At 36.5% G+C, this 17,700-nt stretch overlaps 1 protein-coding gene across 3 annotated transcripts in view; it reads right to left on the bottom strand.

The window, feature by feature from the left end:
• LOC135708712 (TWiK family of potassium channels protein 7) overlaps positions 1-17,700 on the bottom strand; it is a 287,460-nt gene that overhangs the window by 151,568 nt on the left and 118,192 nt on the right. For all 3 annotated transcript variants that reach the window (XM_065230819.1, XM_065230828.1, XM_065230835.1), the window contains one exon: positions 10,010-10,235. In XM_065230819.1, coding sequence (XP_065086891.1) covers positions 10,010-10,235 — 226 coding nt within the window. The remainder of the gene's footprint in view (positions 1-10,009; positions 10,236-17,700) is intronic.

The following is a 17,700-nucleotide window of genomic DNA, read 5'->3' on the forward strand; positions in this document are numbered from 1 at the left end:
TCGTACTACTAATGCTAACAAACTTAGTTTAAATGTTGATTTAAATTTTATTCTAACAAATTGTGTAACAATTTTATATCAAATACCATGATGATTTTTTATTCCTCATTTCACCACAGAGCTCTTAAAACAAGATTATATCAACGGTTGTTATGTATAACATAAGTTGATATAATCATGATATAATTTTGTTATAACCTTCTGGTCGGGACCCTCACAACTGAGCGGTTCCATATCATTAAAGCAACGAGTAATTTTCATCTTTTTTGATTTGCATGAAACCTTGCATACAAGTTTTTGGGGAAGAAAAACGCCGTTTTGCATACTTGGTTCGCCATTTTGAATCTAGCCTTACTTATGAGAAGGGCCTATGAAAAATGCACATGATATCTTCAAAAAATTGTATCTCGGAAACGGTTTGTCCGATTGGTTTGGTGTCTTGGGTGAAGTTTTAGACAATTGTTGGTGTTATATGGAAAAAATATGCACGGTAAAAAAAAAGTTTGGTATTTGTGTTTTGAACTAAAATATAAATTTTCCCTTTAAAGTAACATGTCAATAATTTTTTTATTATCCTTATGTTATAGCTGACTGAAAATGCTATCTAGTGCACAGTAGGTTGTTCTGGAGAAAAATAGGTTACAATGAAAAAAATTGTTTTTTAAAAAAATACAATTTCCAAAAAAGCTATTAAGAAAAGTCAAAAAAGTTTGTCACCCTAATTTTATGAAAGTACATCAAATTTGCAAACAAAAAGTACTTTGGTAACATTTTTCTAAGATGCACCGTTTAGAAGATATTACTGATTTAATATTGTTTTTTTTATATAACTTAATAAGTTTTGGCCCTTTTCGGATGTACTCCGTGTTTTTCCAGTTTTTTTCGGAAAGATTGGAAAATTTTGAGCTAAAATGACACTGACAGCTTAAAGATTCGAGTGAAATTCTCTGCCTTAAAAGTATTTTGAAAAACAAGTTACAAAATCCCACTATCAGGAACAATGATTTCTTCAAGTGATTTTTGGTGCGTTGTGCTGAAAATGTGCATTCAACTCTTGCATATCGCCTAACAGTTTAATCCATTTAAACTGGATGTGTTTATACTGTGCATATTTTCTCTCTATTGCCGAACATCGCCACAGACATCAAACCGATGAGACAACTCGATTTCGAGATACACCTTTTTGAGAACTGCAAATGTAAGCTCCTCAATTAGCAAGATTCAAAAGAGCGAATTAAGCTTATTTTTCAGGGATGGTGATTGTGCGCAATAAAAAATAACATTATATGTTGGATATCATCAGTTTATTTTTATTCCTGTATTTTTATAAAATTATTGTTTACACAACTTTCTTAACAATATTGAATATTTTGGCATCATTGTCAGGACAGTTTGAATAAAGCTTTGCCTTTATTGTATTTTCTGATAGAGGAAGAAATGAGTGGAATTTTAGAGTTCCTTGAATTGTTTTTGCATTATTATATTGATTATTTAGCTGCAAAGACATATTTTCGTATTCTTCTGTAGTAGAATAACAAAATGACAACTTTGTAAGTTCTTCTTCTTTTCGTTTGTTTGCCCAATTAAACAACTCTCTTGCAGTCTTTATCGGGTGTTCGCGTTCTTTGGCTAAACTTGCTCTGGTAGCCATGCGTTTTATCGTACCTCCAATAGCATCGCATGGACCTTTTCCGTGCGATGTTGCGAAGAAATGCCATTCAGCGTCAATACCATACTTTGACTTAAATTTACAAAGGCTAGAAAAGTTTTTTCGGTTTTTATACTGTGAAGCAGCTCCATCTGACATAAAATAATTTTTTTTTATGTTTTTATTTTGATCAATTTGTAAAAAGTTTAACATTTTATCAATAAACAAATTGATAGCGACTGAATCATGTCTTAGTTCTTCAGAAATTATAATGAAGCTAAAATGTTTAATTTGCATATTTTCAGTATAATATATTACGAAAGGATGGATTGTGGCCTGTTGCACGTTCAAATGGTGTGATTGAACTTCATCCTGCAAAACGAAGCTGTAATTTTCAGAAAAGTCACAAATAGCTAAAAATTCACCATCTTGCAAGTTTTGTTTTGTAGTTTTCAAAAAATTGGATTGTTCGGTTTTTACAAAATCATGCAGTTTGATTAACTTTCTAATTTTGAGCTGAAAATATATTATCTCTTTCCTTTCTTGCATCTGATGCCATATTTCTACTGGTTTTAAATTCGTCTACAATTTTTTGTACTGACCATGATTTTGGCAACAATGATAAAATTGATAGTTTTTCTTGCCTTGTGGCTGAATTTAAAAATTTAATTTTCATATTTTCTATGACTTCATCAAACTCGTTTGCTTTTTCTGTTTTAGCGTCTAATTTAAAAAGATTTCTTCGTACACCTTCGACGATTTCAGCGCACTTTTTTTTCAGGATAGTGAACATTTTTAACCTTACCTAAATCTATAGGCGAAACACGAATAGCTGCTATTCCTCGGTTGAATATTTCGACGTCTACAGGCATCGTGAAGTCTTCATTTGATTTAATTGTGCTTAGCGTTGGACTCTGATGGTATCGTGACCAAACTTTCATAGCTTTGCGAATCAGGTACATCAGGTATGGTCTGAACAGTTGGCATCCTTGAGCCGCCGGCTACGCTTTGTTCCTCGTTTTGGGTGAGGTGAGCTCTTGAATCAATATGTAGACGGCAAGACGAACAAACCTTTGCACCAAAACGTGTTACACTTTCCTTTACAATTATTATGTTATCAAACAACACTGGATCTCGTTCAAAAACACAGGATTATGAGCTGAAATTACTATAATCACTATGCTACTAGCAACCTTTCTGCATTTACTGTTTGGTTTTCCCTAGTAGATACTGGATGAATTCAGAACCGAGTCAGACATTATTATACAGCTCACGGGTAGAAATCATAGAATGCTGGGTAAAGACTGTTGGAAGATAGGTAGAGTTGAACGCTCAGGTATCGTCGAACCTTCAGGTACGAGTTTGGAGAGTTGGAGCGAGGTAGATTTGCTGGCGTAGGTATATTGTTATTGAAGAAGATTGTAAATTGTATATACCTGGAATGAATAAAGAGTGCGGCGGTTGTTGATTGAGGTATCAGTCGGCAGCCCTCTAGTTTGATGGAAGGTGACTACTGCGTTCTTTTTATTTATTATTAAGGAACGGTCAACGACGGAGCTAGCCTCGTTATGGCCAGCGTGGCCATGGTGGACTAGTTCCAACAAAGACCATGTTTACAATCACCAACTGTACGTAGTACAGCTAACTGGTATCTGATTACCTGTATCTAATACTTGTTAGCACGTTTTCAGCACAACGCACCAAAAATTATTTGAAGAAATCATTGTTCTTGATAGTGGGATTTTGTAACTTGTTTTTCAAAATACTTTTAAGGCAGAGAATTTCACTCGAATCTTTAAGCTGTCAGTGTCATTTTAACTCAAAATTTTCCAATCTTTCCGAAAAAAATACTTTTGAAACTGGAAAAACACGGAGTACATCCGAAAAGGGCCAAAACTTATTAAGTTATATAAAAAAAACAATATTAAATCAGTAATATCTTCTAAACGGTGCATCTTAGAAAAATGTTACCAAAGTACTTTTTGTTTGCAAATTTGATTTACTTTCATAAAATTAGGGTGACAAACTTTTTTGACTTTTCTTAATAGCTTTTTTGAAAATTGTATTTTTTTAAAAAACAATTTTTTTCATTGTAACCTATTTTTCTCCAGAACAACCTACTGTGCACTAGATAGCATTTTCAGTCAGCTATAACATAAGGATAATAAAAAAATTATTGATATGTCACTTTAAAGGGAAAATTTATATTTTAGTTCAAAACACAAATACCAAACTTTTTTTTTACCGTGCATATTTTTTTCCATATAACACCAACTATTGTCTAAAACTTCACCCAAGACACCAAACCAATCGGACAAACCGTTTCCGAGATACAATTTTTTGAAGATATCATGTGCATTTTTCATAGGCCCTTCTCATAAGTAAGGCTAGATTCAAAATGGCGAACCAAGTATGCAAAACGGCGTTTTTCTTCCCCAAAAACTTGTATGCAAGGTTTCATGCAAATCAAAAAATACAAAAAATAAAAACTGGAAAAATTTCCCACTTGTTCGTGGAACCGCTCAACTGTTCACCTTCACAGCTTTCTCTCACATCCTGCTCCAGGAGCGATGCCTTCCCATGCGGCCGGCACTACTGGACAACGCGAACAAACGCACGGTAAACTTGCAATCGTTTGGAAAACAACTTTTCGAATAACTCGACAGAGTGACTAACAAAATGGTGGGGTTGTGTGCAAGACACGACCGCATGGTTGACGTAGACTACGTTAAGCTGTGTAGTGAAATTCTCGTGCATTTTTCTAGATATTGATTTAAAATACAGTAGAAGTAACCTATGATTTCGGTCCTATGTACATATTTTGGAATTCCTACTTAGTAAAACTTCAGGACCTCATAAAAATGCGAATACATAGTCTTGGTTCCTAAATTACAATCAGATATGAAGGTAGGGCTTTCTTCAGGTAATTCATTGAAGTATCCAACAATAACCGTCATGATGGCTGATATTCCCTATCACTTCAAGATTTCTTGGACACAAATCATGGACGGTTGTGACATCACTCATGAAATTGAAACTCCTTGTGTACTGGACTGCAACAAACGTGAAGTTCTAGTTTCTTTGTTATAAGTTTTGTGAGAGCTGATATTTGTACTCTTGAAATTTTTACAAATGTTATACAACATTTCATAGTTGATCGGGATGATATCAATTAGCCATGAATCCCTCCAATAAGTTCTTGGTTCATCTTTTATCTACCGATTGAACAAATAAAAAAAACTAAGGCTGTGTTCCATTTGGAAAATTTTCACTTAGATTTGACACTTCGAAAATAAATTAAGATGTTTGAAAATCCCTCTGTTGTTGATCGGCCGATTTTCGAGAAAGCGTCTGTTTAAATTGATTCCTTGTCTGTCAGAAATAAGTCTGCTGAAAAAGCAGGTTTATTTGAAAGCTTTACATCTGTCAAATTTAAGTAAAAATTCACCAAATGGAACACAGCCTTTTTAACTTGAGCACAGAATCGTTTCTTGATGTGTTTGCTGAATTAGATGCTAGATAAAAACTTCTTTTATCGATATGTGTGCTGAAAATACCCGGGCCGAGTGGATTCAAGGATAAAGTCGACGAAGATAATCTTGTCAGTGTTATTTAGGACCTAATGCAATGTTCAGCTTGAATTGTTTCGCTTAGCTGTAGCAAAGTAAACAGAAAATCGATGAAGAGAATCGAACATTACAAGTAGGCCCTTTTGAACGCTCACTGTCGAATTTCAGAACCTAGCACTGAAAAAACTCGACGGTACCTCTATTTATGCTAAGAGATAAACATTGCAAGTCCCTCTTACTTGAAGAATTATGCAATAGAACGGCATGCTATGCCTCGCCCCCATCAGCAAAAAAAACTGGGGTTGTATAAACTGTTCTATAGCTTAATTTCCAAGTAGGTGGGACTTTCATAGCTAATCTAAAAGCATACATAAAGGAACCGTCTGATAATTTCAATGCTTGGTACAGAAAAATTTCGCATAAGTGTCCAACCCGTTTAATGTGGTGTACTGCTGATTTTCAGTGTTGCCCAATGATTAGGGAACTTTCATAAATAACGTAGTAGTTGAGGTAGGAGAGGGGTTGCAGAAGTTGGGACCGGCTTTTGTATTAGGTGTATTACAAAACACGCTCCGATGGGGTCATTGGTCAAAAATATACGTAATTTATGGATGGCCCTAATTTGACTTCCAATGCTGTGTCGCAATGGACGAGTTAAATATAACTCGTGGTTAAAAATGACAGATGAGTTATCGAATAACCATGCTATACGAGCGTGGTTATTTCGGACCGACTAGAATTTAAATTTTGGTAACCGTGGCTGAGTTCTGTTTGAAAACTGATCAATTTCCGGCATTTTCGAACATTGAAAATAGCTTTCGAAATGTCACGTTTAGCCACGAGTTAAATTTAACCCGGAAATTCGGCAGTGAGCATGCATAAGGGCGTATACGCGATGATCGATTCTCTTCATCGATTTTCTCTTTGCATTGCTACAGCTAATCGAAACAATTTGATAGAATTTGATCAATGCAGAGTTGTAACAGGTTGTATTCCATTTGGCAACAGCAAACGCACCGAGAAACGTTAATTCTAGCGAGTTATTAACAAAAAAGAAAATCGACGACGATAATCGATCATCGCGTTTACGTCCTTATGCATGCTCACAGTCGAATTGGTACACAGCCCAAAAAGTATTTCTCGATTACTTTTTCGAAAGGAAGTATCAGCTTTTGTAAACAACGCAATTGATCGTCGATTTGGCGTAACTGGTTGGTCTCCCACGCATGCTAACACTACCATCAGATAGAGGAAATTTTCCCCTACCTGATATAGTGGTGTTAGTATGTGGGGGAGCTATCACTTATGCCAAACCGACGATAAAATGCGTTGTTTATAAAAGCTGATATGTCCTTTCGAAGAAGTAATCGAGATTTGTAGTTATCATTCAGGCAACGAGCGCTTGCACCATCGAGGCGTATGCCTTTCGTCACCTTCCTTGGAATGACCCTGTAAACCTTCCGCCGTACGAAGATCGTTGTCAACTCCTGGGTCTTGAAACACTAGAATATAGGCGGACGATTAGTCAGGCCGTGCGCGCAGCGAAAGTACTTATTGGTGATCGACTCTCCAGGAATCTTGGCTGAATTCGAAATCTACGCACCCGAACGAGTTCTTCGGTCGAGGAGTTTCCTGCATCTTGGACCTCGTGCTGCGAACTACAGCTTGCATGACCCAATACGGTTCATGTCTGGGCGTTTCAACGAGTTTTACGAGTTTTTCGACTTCAACTGTGCAGCGGAAACCTTTCGTCACCGTATTCAACGCAGACTCCTGAGAAGGTGAGTAGCTGTCCATTTAATTTACACGTGAAGGATTGTGCTACCTGTTTATTTTTTGTTTCCGGTTCAACTGCATGACGAGGACTTCTATCTGATTCACGGACAACTCTATGTCATAGGAGGATAACTTTTTTTATGCTATAGACTTGATTAATGTTCGTTGTAATTGTATTGTATTATTGTGATTCATGTATTTCGAAAAGATATGGGGTTTTTACGCCTTTTCTAGGCTTTTCTCCATCAGGCTTCATTTAGACACGTTAAGTCCGATGAAGAAAAACAAAATAAATAATAAATAATAATAAGCTACTATAATCTTTATTCTAAGCCTAAACCTTACATTATATCTGAATACAATGGTACAAAAAGAATTGAAATCCATCCATAAATGGCCAAGCCAACGCTTGTAAAACCTGACACTATTTTGCCACACTTTTTTTTTTTATTTGCACCCCAGTATAGTCCACAAAGACGTAGTCTTACGTCAAAACTACTCCATATATATCATACCTCTAAAATGTCTTATTGAGGCTATAACCAAAGAGGTAACTCACTCTATCTATTGAGCACACGAAAATTACATTTTCAACCACTGTGCGATGTTGTGAACGAGCTTGCTTCTCGGCATCTGGACAGGCGCTGTTTTACAACATCGACACGGATAGTGCAGGCTCGGTATTATGACAGTTGGTATTATACGAGATAGGCACTTGTCACTGGTAGGTGGATTAATCAATGCTATATTTTTCGAATAAGAAAAGCTCCGATTGCTCAAGTATTTTGCCCACTCAGGTACACTTCAAAGCCATACCCGTTTGTCTGATGTTTGATTGTATTCTATTCGCAGAAAGTGTATTTTTTTTTTTTTTTTTTTTTTCCTTTGGTTTGTTTTTTCTGTCGATCTTATTTTCCGTGCTGAGCACCAATGCTACCGACGTGCCAGGAAGGCAGCTCCCACACCTGGACCCTACCTATCGACCCATCAACTCATGAACCGGGGACCAACGGCTTTACTTTCCATCCGAAGGAAGGCGAGATCAGAGATGTTATGCCTCAGAACATCCCGGCGGCGCCGACTGGGATTGAACCCAGGCCTGCTGGGGTGAGAGGTAATCACGCCTACCACTACACCACCGGCGCCGTTGCAGAAAGTGTATTATGCCGAAACGATTGTTTCCAGTACACTGGGTATAGTATGTCTAATGTTTTTCCAAAGCTCAAAGAAAGATTTTTAGGAATCACGGTGTTTTTGATACGTCAATAAATTACTTAGCTTCGATCATTTTCTTCTACCGCACGAACACGTTCTATTTTCCAACATGAAATTCGCATTTAAAGACGGAGATGAACAAGAATTTTATGATGGAATTTGATGTAATGCGAGTTTTGTTTCCATGCAAATGCCAGAGGATTAGAAGGAATTTGAATGTTTTCGTAAACGCTTAATTCGTTCCTTTGCTGCTTTCACCACACACAAACACACACACACACCGTACGGTATGTTTCGTGCTGTAGTCGGCTGGTGGGAGTGAAATAATTTCAACACCGTACGCTCAGTTATTCTAACAAAGTCTTAAGAGTGGTATATTTCGAGAGCACGGCATTGCCTCACAACCACATTCCCAAGCTCCGAGCCCAAACTCTCTATTTTACCATTTTCGACCCACGAAGCGTGGCATGGGGTGGTTTGGAGAAGAAAATACTGCCACCATCAAAACACACTTACTACCGGCACTAACGGGTAGAAACTGGCAAGAAACGATAACTTTGGTTGCAAATGAGTGAGTTTAATAAGTTAAAGAAATGGAACAGGAACAACTTTTCTAATTAGTGTCTAAATTTTCCGAATCGTTGTTGGTGTTCTATTAATCTACTGGTGATCATTTCAACGAGCGTAGGAATGCTTTGTCAACTAAAGTGGAACGAAATCTCTTTCGAGCGAGCAATTAAACACTCGAGAGTTGTGAATATATTATTCTCGTTCGTTTGCATTCTGCCTTTTGGGGTGAAAGCATAAAATTTGATGTGCATAGTACTCGTTCTATAGCTTTTCCAGTCAGGCAGCAGCTCTTATTTGAAATAACCAATTAGCAGTTCTGTACGACCTACTAAAGTAAGACGAAATGTATTTACTATTATTAAAATTTTTGACATTTTCGTTTACTGTAAGTAGGGGTGGTCAATATAACATAAGATGAGCCATGACTGATTGGTATTGATGGTTGCTCAATTTAAAAACGAATCAGGAAACGGGGCGCTGTTAATTTAATGGTGGTATGATTAAGGAGGATTGAATTGTTTTACTAAAGCTGTTAAGAAGACCTGTCAAATGTTTGGCTAACATCGGGCTAATTTTGTTTGATGATATTTCACAGTTGAAGGCCGGGGGTCTGTAATTAAATTTATTCCTTCATGATTCATACAACAATGAACTTTCAATGGTTATTGAAACTACTTATCTACTTTCATGTACATCGGATTTATCCTCATGATGTTAGTTTGGGTGTGAACATTCCTAAATTGGTTAGTTTTGAAACATTTTGTAGGAGGAAATTTTTGGCAAGCAGTTATTGGGAGCGATATTTCTATGTGTTTTTGTTAATCTTCCAGAACGTAGGTGAAATGTATGTAATGTCAGCCTGAGTGTCCCTAATTTGGGCCCATACATAAATTCAGCAATCGACTAAATTTTCAATAGCAACCAAAAATATCCATTAGTACCGTTCCAATGACGAGTTCATCTTGATACAATTGATAAATAGCAAATTTTTAGCGATGGGCCCAATCTTAGATCCATAGGCCAACATTAGAGCCATTTCCTCTAGTTTATTAAATTTTAGAGCTGGTAAATTAACCCGTGAAACTAAGAGTAAAAATAGAAACGATTTCTATCGCTTCTGCGTAACGCTAGCCGACGTAGCATTGCATGATTTTCTTGTATTATGCCATTACCATGTTCACTAATAAAGGAGCTCGGATCATAATAATAACTTTTAACGTCGTTGACCTACCTGGTCCAGTTTTCCCGATAGAGAATGTTCAGCGACACAGTGATATCCCAAATGTTTTCCACCGTTCTTTGTCTGGCTTCTATGGATTCGTGCAGCAGTTGCTGGGAAAGGGTAAGATTGCTATCGCTACGTGTTGATAATGGTTTGAGCTGACGATTCGTTGAAGCAAGCATTCGCTGTTGCATCTGTGAAGCACCTCCCTCGATTGCAAGGAAGATAAATGATCCTGTAAAAGAAGGAGTATATATTATGGATTTTAAATATGCATGAAACAGGTTAGTTTTTAAAATTTGCTTGAATATGTTCAAATTTAATATGAAGCATAAAAAAAAATAAATGAACTGCAACTACAACCGTACATTTTTTTCGAAACGTTTGACTAAAATATTTGATCCTTGATGGTGCAGTTGAGAAAATCTGCGGATTGGAAATTTTGTCGATTTTCCAGAGTATCATTGTAACCACAGAAAAAATCTAAAAAAATAAAATCAACTTAAGGGGTTACGCCACCCTAGAATACAGAAAAATGCACCAACTTCATTAATTTTTTTTTTGTTATTTAATAAAGTCACATACTAAATTAACTTATATGGGCTTATGGTACACTTAATTAGGGGTGTTTACAGTATTTTTTCATAAGGGGAAACCATGTGTGGCAGTTGGCAGCACTGCGAGTTCCTGGCACTGCTTCCCGTGTAGTGTTACGCGGCCCACACTTTCTTCGTCGTAAATATGAACCTAGAACAAAAACGAGTGGTTTTTCTTATTTTATATAAGAATACCTAGAGAAGTACATACGGAGATGAAAATTTTTTGAATTTTACGCATATGGGACTTGTTTTTGCAAAAAATCAGTTTTTTCGCCTGAAATTTGTTTCTAAAATTGTTTACCACAATTGCATTTTTTGATCAATTAAAAAGTTCGTATGCACTTCTCTAGATAATTAATCAGAGAATGCAATCGTCAAAGTCTAGATCAAATTGATTCAAAATTGCAGATGCTATCGTGTGGGCCGCGGAGAGAAATGTTGTAAAAACGCGGTTGAAGTTTGAGGTACAGATTTTTGGCAAAAGTAAGGGAATATATATAGTTGAAGCACCCCTAATTATGTGTACTATAAGCCCATATAAGTTAATTTAGTATGTGACTTTATTAAATAACAAAAAAAAATAATGAAGTTGGTGCATTTTTCTGTATTCTAGGGTGGCGTAACCCCTTAACTAACAACCATGGAAGGTCACTGAGCTTAACTAGGGTAGGTGTAAAAGTTCAGTTAGAACGTAACAACCATGAGGAAGAAGAAATTGAAACATCCAGAATGTTTTGAATCAAGATTATACATTTCTATTCTTCTTCTTCTTCTTTGCCTATTACGTCCCAATTTGAACTTTACGCACTCTTTCAACGAAGTGTTATTTGAGTAAGTTTATGAGATCTTTCTATTCCTCATTGGCGTAGCTAGAAAATTTATTTGTTGAATTTTTTTTTTAAATTTTTGTAAACTACGGTTAAATAAAAATTCGCGAAGATGCTTGTTTTCGGGTACATTTTTCTGTGACCAATAATATGACATTGAGGCTTACTTTTATTTTAATGGTGATGCATTAATTTTGATTATATTTAGTTCATAGCAATGAATGAAATTTGATTGGGACCTCGATTGGGGGAGCCTTAAAAGCTTACTGAATTTGAACAAGCAATGATCATTTGTTCATGCTTTTTGTAATAAAATCACATAGCGTCTGGATGCCATAAATGTAAGCATCTCAAACTTAAGAAAATGCTCAGAGTTAGGTAGTTCCATGAATTTAAAAAAAAATCTCAGACATAGGAACCATAATTATATTCTAGGAGATTGAATCTGAAAGATGGTAAAGTGCACAATGAATAAACTTCAAGATTAAGGTTTAAAAATAAAAAAAAATGATAAGTCTGCTTATAATTTGTCATGATTCTGATATTTCAATATAAAAGAAAGTAATAAAGCATTTATTCAGAACAATTTTTTATTCGATGCATCGGACTAACTAACATTCGGAGTCAATCAAGATTTAACTTTAATTCTAATCGAAAGGAATGAACTCGAAACTTGAATGATTGTGTCCCTGTTTGTAACCAGATAATAAATGAATTTGGGATTTTTTAAATTTTAAATGAAGTTGATATGCTTAAGGAATTTATACATATTAGGTATATGTAGAAATTTCCATCTCTTCGTTGAAATTTATGCCTGGAGTTCAGCTGCTGGAGTGCTAATTCTTGACACTATAGCTAAATCAACAAGGCACAGATCTTTCCCATAGAGAATGTACAAACATGTCCATAAAATCTAGAGTCATCATTCATGATTCCATCAGATTCCATTAGCTGGAAAACTTTTGAATACCGTAATCTGGGGATAAATTGATCACTATTTAACGTAAATAAATAAATTTCAACAATAAACTAAATTGAAAAACTAATGGTAGGGGAAATGGATGTCATGTCGGCCTATATGCCCCTAATTTGGGCCCAAACATAAATATAGCAATCGACTGAATTTTCAATAGCGAACAAAAATATCCATTAGTACGGTCCCAATGACGCGTTCATCTAGATAAAATTGATAAATAGCAGATTTTTAGCGATGGGCCCAATCTTAGATCCATAGGCCAACATAAGAGCCTTTTCCCCTATTTAAATTGGTGGCTTTGAGGGCTCCATCGTCCTGCATGATTTCTTATAATATTGTTAATTTTTAGGAAATTTTTGAAATCTTAAATTTAAAAATATCGATATGGAGTGAAATTGATCAACCCCTCAAATGGCTTCCCAGAGCATTTCTGGTAATTGTTCTTATTAAATGTGGGTTCCCTGAATCCGATTCAGATGCTAAAACCCTTGTGTGAAAAATGCTTTCAGGCCAAAAAAGATGTCTTAAATGCACAGTTGCGCCTAAATGACTGCAATTCCATTGAAAAATGTTGGTAATTTTGCGAAAAACCCTGGATTTCGTGATATTTGAAACATTTTACCACAATTTATTAAATAATTCGGATTCATTAACACTTAGTTCAGTAAAACATGATACTTGAATGGTGATGGATTCAATCATTGCAGTCCTATGATCGTTTGTTTGATGTTGATATTGTATGCTACTTAACGTCAGCTCTATAAAATTGAAATCTATGCAATCATTTTTTTTGTTAGGAAAAACACATCAAGACAATCATTGGAGTCTCAGGATTTAATTTAAAGATTTCTCTTGTTATCTATCACCAACCATGTTATACGTGACAGCTAAAATTGCAACGCATAATGATCAATTTCACACCGGTGATCAATTTTCCCACGGATTTCGGTACTTCCTGAACAACCTACCCAAGTAACCAAAAGTTCCGCATTCAACGATTAAAATCACTTCCAAGTTCCATAAAGTTCAAATAAAGTTCCGACAGAAATTTTCAAGTTCCATAAAGTTCAAATAAAGTTCCGACAGAACTTTCAGTTCCATAAAGTTCAAATAAAGTCCCGACAGAACTTTCAAGTTCCATAAAGTTCAAATAAAGTTCCGACAGAACTTTCAAGTTCCATAAAGTTCCGACAGAACTTTCAAGTTCCATAAAGTTCAAATAAAGTTCTGACAGAACTTTCAAGCCACATGAAGCAATCCGCACAAGTCTTTACTAGTAAAAAAAATTAATGTACGTAAATATGGAATGATCAGTGGCCCGAATAAATCATAATTCTTATATTTATGCAGAGCATCAACATTCTATCCAAACATAAAAAAATAAAAAGTAATTTCCTTGATTCGAACCCGTGTATTCGACATGCGATCTACGAACGCAAACCACTGTGCCACAAATGTGTTGGAATACTATGCGGGCAAACACCAATTTAAAATTCATCAAGGTGTTGTGTTTCGTATTCAAGCTGGCACTGAAAACTCCAACAACAGTTCACTTTATTATATCTCAGATGACGCAGCGGTTCATGTTGGGGCTCTCACGCAGAGAAGGACTGGGTTTAATTCTTCAAACAGCTCCAATTCTATTACTTATACTGATAAATAAACAATACACATTAATACCTGCCTTTAGAAAATTACTTTCATAAAAGTGCGTACTAAAATAAGATTTGGTGTAGAGGACAAAAACCTTTTTTAATTTATTTTCTAAAAGTTCCGTTCAAGTTACGCCAGAAGCTGCTTAAAATGCTCTTCAATTATGATACCGCAACTTTCAAGTTCTTATAACGACTTAAAAATGAGGCTGCTTAGAATTCTATAGACCACCACCAACCAAGGTGCTTAAGCCACAAATAGCCTTTTATCAGAACTTTTGGTTACTTGGGTACAGTCTTGTCAACTTGATCAATCTGAAGTTTTGGAAAATATTCAGAGAACTTTACTAATATGTTTGTCTACATGAAGATCTTTTGAATATTTCCTGCTGATGATGTCTGAAAGAATATCCTGAACATCTACAAAACTCCCTTACTTTTTACAAAATTTCCTCTATGTACTTCCCTGAATTTATTCCAATAATTCTACAAAGATCTCTAATCATCTTTGCACTTCTGAAAAGACACCTATCAACTACAAACATTCTTGAACATCTGTAAAGTTCCTTGAAATTTAACGAAGTTCTCAAATCCCCCAAGAAGTTTATGGAGTTTTTCCGAATTAAGATCTGTGGCAAACTGCAACGAAGTTCCCTATACTGAAGCGAGAATTTCTAAAGTTCATAGCAGTTTATCTTCTACAAAATTCCCTGAACTTTTTCAAAATTCCTTACACTTATATTAAATTTTACGCAGCTCCTCAAAATGCTACGAAATTCGCAAAACTTCTCAAAAGTTTACTGTACTTCTACGTTTTTCAATGATTTTCCACGAAGTTCCACTAACGCAATTTCTTGCATTTGTTAGTAGTTTCCACAACTATTCCAAGACCATGAGGCTTCAAAAAAGTGCCCTAAAATTATATACAGGTTCTCGATCAATAATTCGCTTCCCTGAAATAAAATAATATTCCCTTAACTTCTACGAAGCTTCTCAAACTCAAATAAATTTTCCACTTCTACGCAGTTTTCAGAAGTTTCTACGATTTTGTCTGTAGATGTATGAAGTTCCCAAAATTTATGATAAGTTTCTTCAATTTCTACGGTTTTCCCTGAACTTCTTAGAAGTCCTTGAAGCTTTACGAACTACCAAAAAGTTAAAGAAAAATCCCTGGGCTCATTACCAATGTGTAAAGCTTGTAGACGTCGTATTATGCCATCGATTAAATATCGATATAATAAAATTTATCAAAATTGCTTCTTCTAGTCCAGAACGTAAGAAAAGTAGTCAACATAAAGGACTTTAAAAAAAGATTAGTAGAAGCGAACTGCGCAAGCTTGACAGAATACCGGTGAATAAAAAAACACCAAAAATTCTGTGGAGGGGGCCTGGCCCCCTTGGTACCCCCAGTAGCTACGCCAATGCTATTCCTGTACAATTTGCAGTCGTATATGTTATGGTAAGTACAATAATAATCTCTGCCCAGAGAAGACGAGATATTGTCCAACCCGATAACTTCCTAGACCAAACCGAACTCTCCAGTATGGTATTGCATTGTAGACACGCCTTTGCCGTCTGAGCAAAGGAAGGCCCTTTTATTCATGTGCCCAATAATAGGGACAACCAGGTTGGCATTAGGGCATTTTCAACACAAAAAGTTTGACAGTTTTACGCAGAAAACGATTCTTTAGACTTTTTAAATAGCTGATTGGCCGCAGCCACTATAGTGCATCTAGCATCGGTAGTCGCGACATCTTGACAATGAAATACAATTCAATTAAAGTTAAGCTATAGGAAATAGTGACAAAATTGCATTTTGCTTTGAGGATGCGACATAAAAACTAGTATTTAAGTGATACCATTTGAATAAGTCAGTCTTGTTCTAACCAGCGAAACACCTCCTTTATCACGCACCACAAGCCACCCGATTTATTTTTTTCTTGATTCAATTTCCGTCGATCTTGTTTTCCGTACTGAGTACCAATGCTACCAGTGCCAATGAGGCAGCTCTCACATCTAGACCCTACCTATCGACCTATCAACTCGTAGATCGGGGACCAACGGCTTTATTTTCAGAGATTTTATGCCTCAGAAAATCCCGTCACTTTTGGAGTTGGCCATGCGTCTCTGATCCGTCAAACATACGCATGCGTCTGGACTTAGGTGCAGGAAAAGCTGGTGACCGAGCGGACAAAATATTTTAATAATAATTATTATACCTTTTGCTGAACAGCTCGGTCACAAGTTTTCACTCTGCCAGGGGCCTTAGTATGTTGGAAGAACGCATCGAGAGGATCTTCACCTGGGACACTAAGTATAAGAATTAATTCCAACGGAAATGACATCGAAGTATGAATGATTATGAAGTGAGTATAAACCAGAGATCTGAACTAGTGATAGACAGTGAGTTCGACTAAAATATTGGATGCAAGGATCTAATCATATTTAATACCTGAAGGTAATGGACATGTGAACATGATGGAGATATTGGTATGTTGCAAAAATGGTGATGAAAAACTATCGCCTACCGGTGGCAATCGAACCCACACTTCTCAGTACGCTAGTCGGGCGCTCTACCACTATGCTATGTTAAACTTGATACTACCGTCATCAGTCTTCCGAAGCGGTAATGCAATAGGAAGGTCCGTTAACTCTAGTTCGCGTAATTGATTAACCACTGTCCACACCGAACATGAACAACCTTGCGTGTAAATATTTTGACCACCGAGGTCAACCCCCAGTGCAAATGCAGATTAGCATTTTTAGCGATAATCAGTTATACATTGGAACCGATTGTTAAGTACCATTACTTTACAATGTACACGAAAAATTTCCTGCTTTGTTCAGAAAATGTCGCGAAAAATACCAAAACAATGTTGTCCCATCCATAAGAGCAACCATACCAATGAGTAAATAAGGCACATTTACCAACTGCTGGGGAAAAAGCAATCCGCTCCTTGGGAAGTAGTGAGTTCATAAATTTAGCAACCCGGTAGCAACGCATCAGACGGTTGCTATTTTGAATGAACGTCAAAAGTTTGTTTTGCCGGTGTGGAAAACGGTAACTTAAATTATGACTCTGATAGCAACGACCGGTGTGGAGAGGAGTGATTAAGCCAAAATGGAAATGCTGTGCATAAGTAAAATAGTGCCGCAAATGGCAACGACTGGTACGGTTGCTCTAAGAGCCCATGGATAAAAGAATCTTCATCAGCGTTATTCTCTTGCTGTTTTAACGAAAGGGACAATTGATCAGTTCACGAAGATTTGCTGCACTCTTCTCTCACCCGTAAGTTTTGACAGTTTTGGGTGGTTTGTTTTGGCTCCCATTCGTTGCTATCTCTTTTACTCAGAAGCAAAATGATAGGGAGCAAAAAGTGAGGTTAGGGACCGTGCACTGATCTATATACAAGTAGACTATTGGTTTCTGCACACGGCTGATCGACGTCCAGACGATGCGAAACAATAGTTTCGCCGTTCTTGGACGTTTCCACAGTTCGCAAAGCAGGGTACAGCTAGCCGATCGAGACACTGTACCCCTCACATGCCTAACCCCGCTTCCACCGTATCAGCAGCAGCAATAAAATCAACAGTTCGATAGTTGACCGACGAACCAAACGGTCTCTATGCAGATCGTGCGCGCGTG

This window comes from Ochlerotatus camptorhynchus, unplaced genomic scaffold (genome assembly GCF_037179485.1).
Source record: "Ochlerotatus camptorhynchus isolate MF236.1 unplaced genomic scaffold, CSIRO-AGI_Acam_v1.1 ptg000032l, whole genome shotgun sequence".
NCBI lineage: Eukaryota > Metazoa > Arthropoda > Insecta > Diptera > Culicidae > Ochlerotatus > Ochlerotatus camptorhynchus.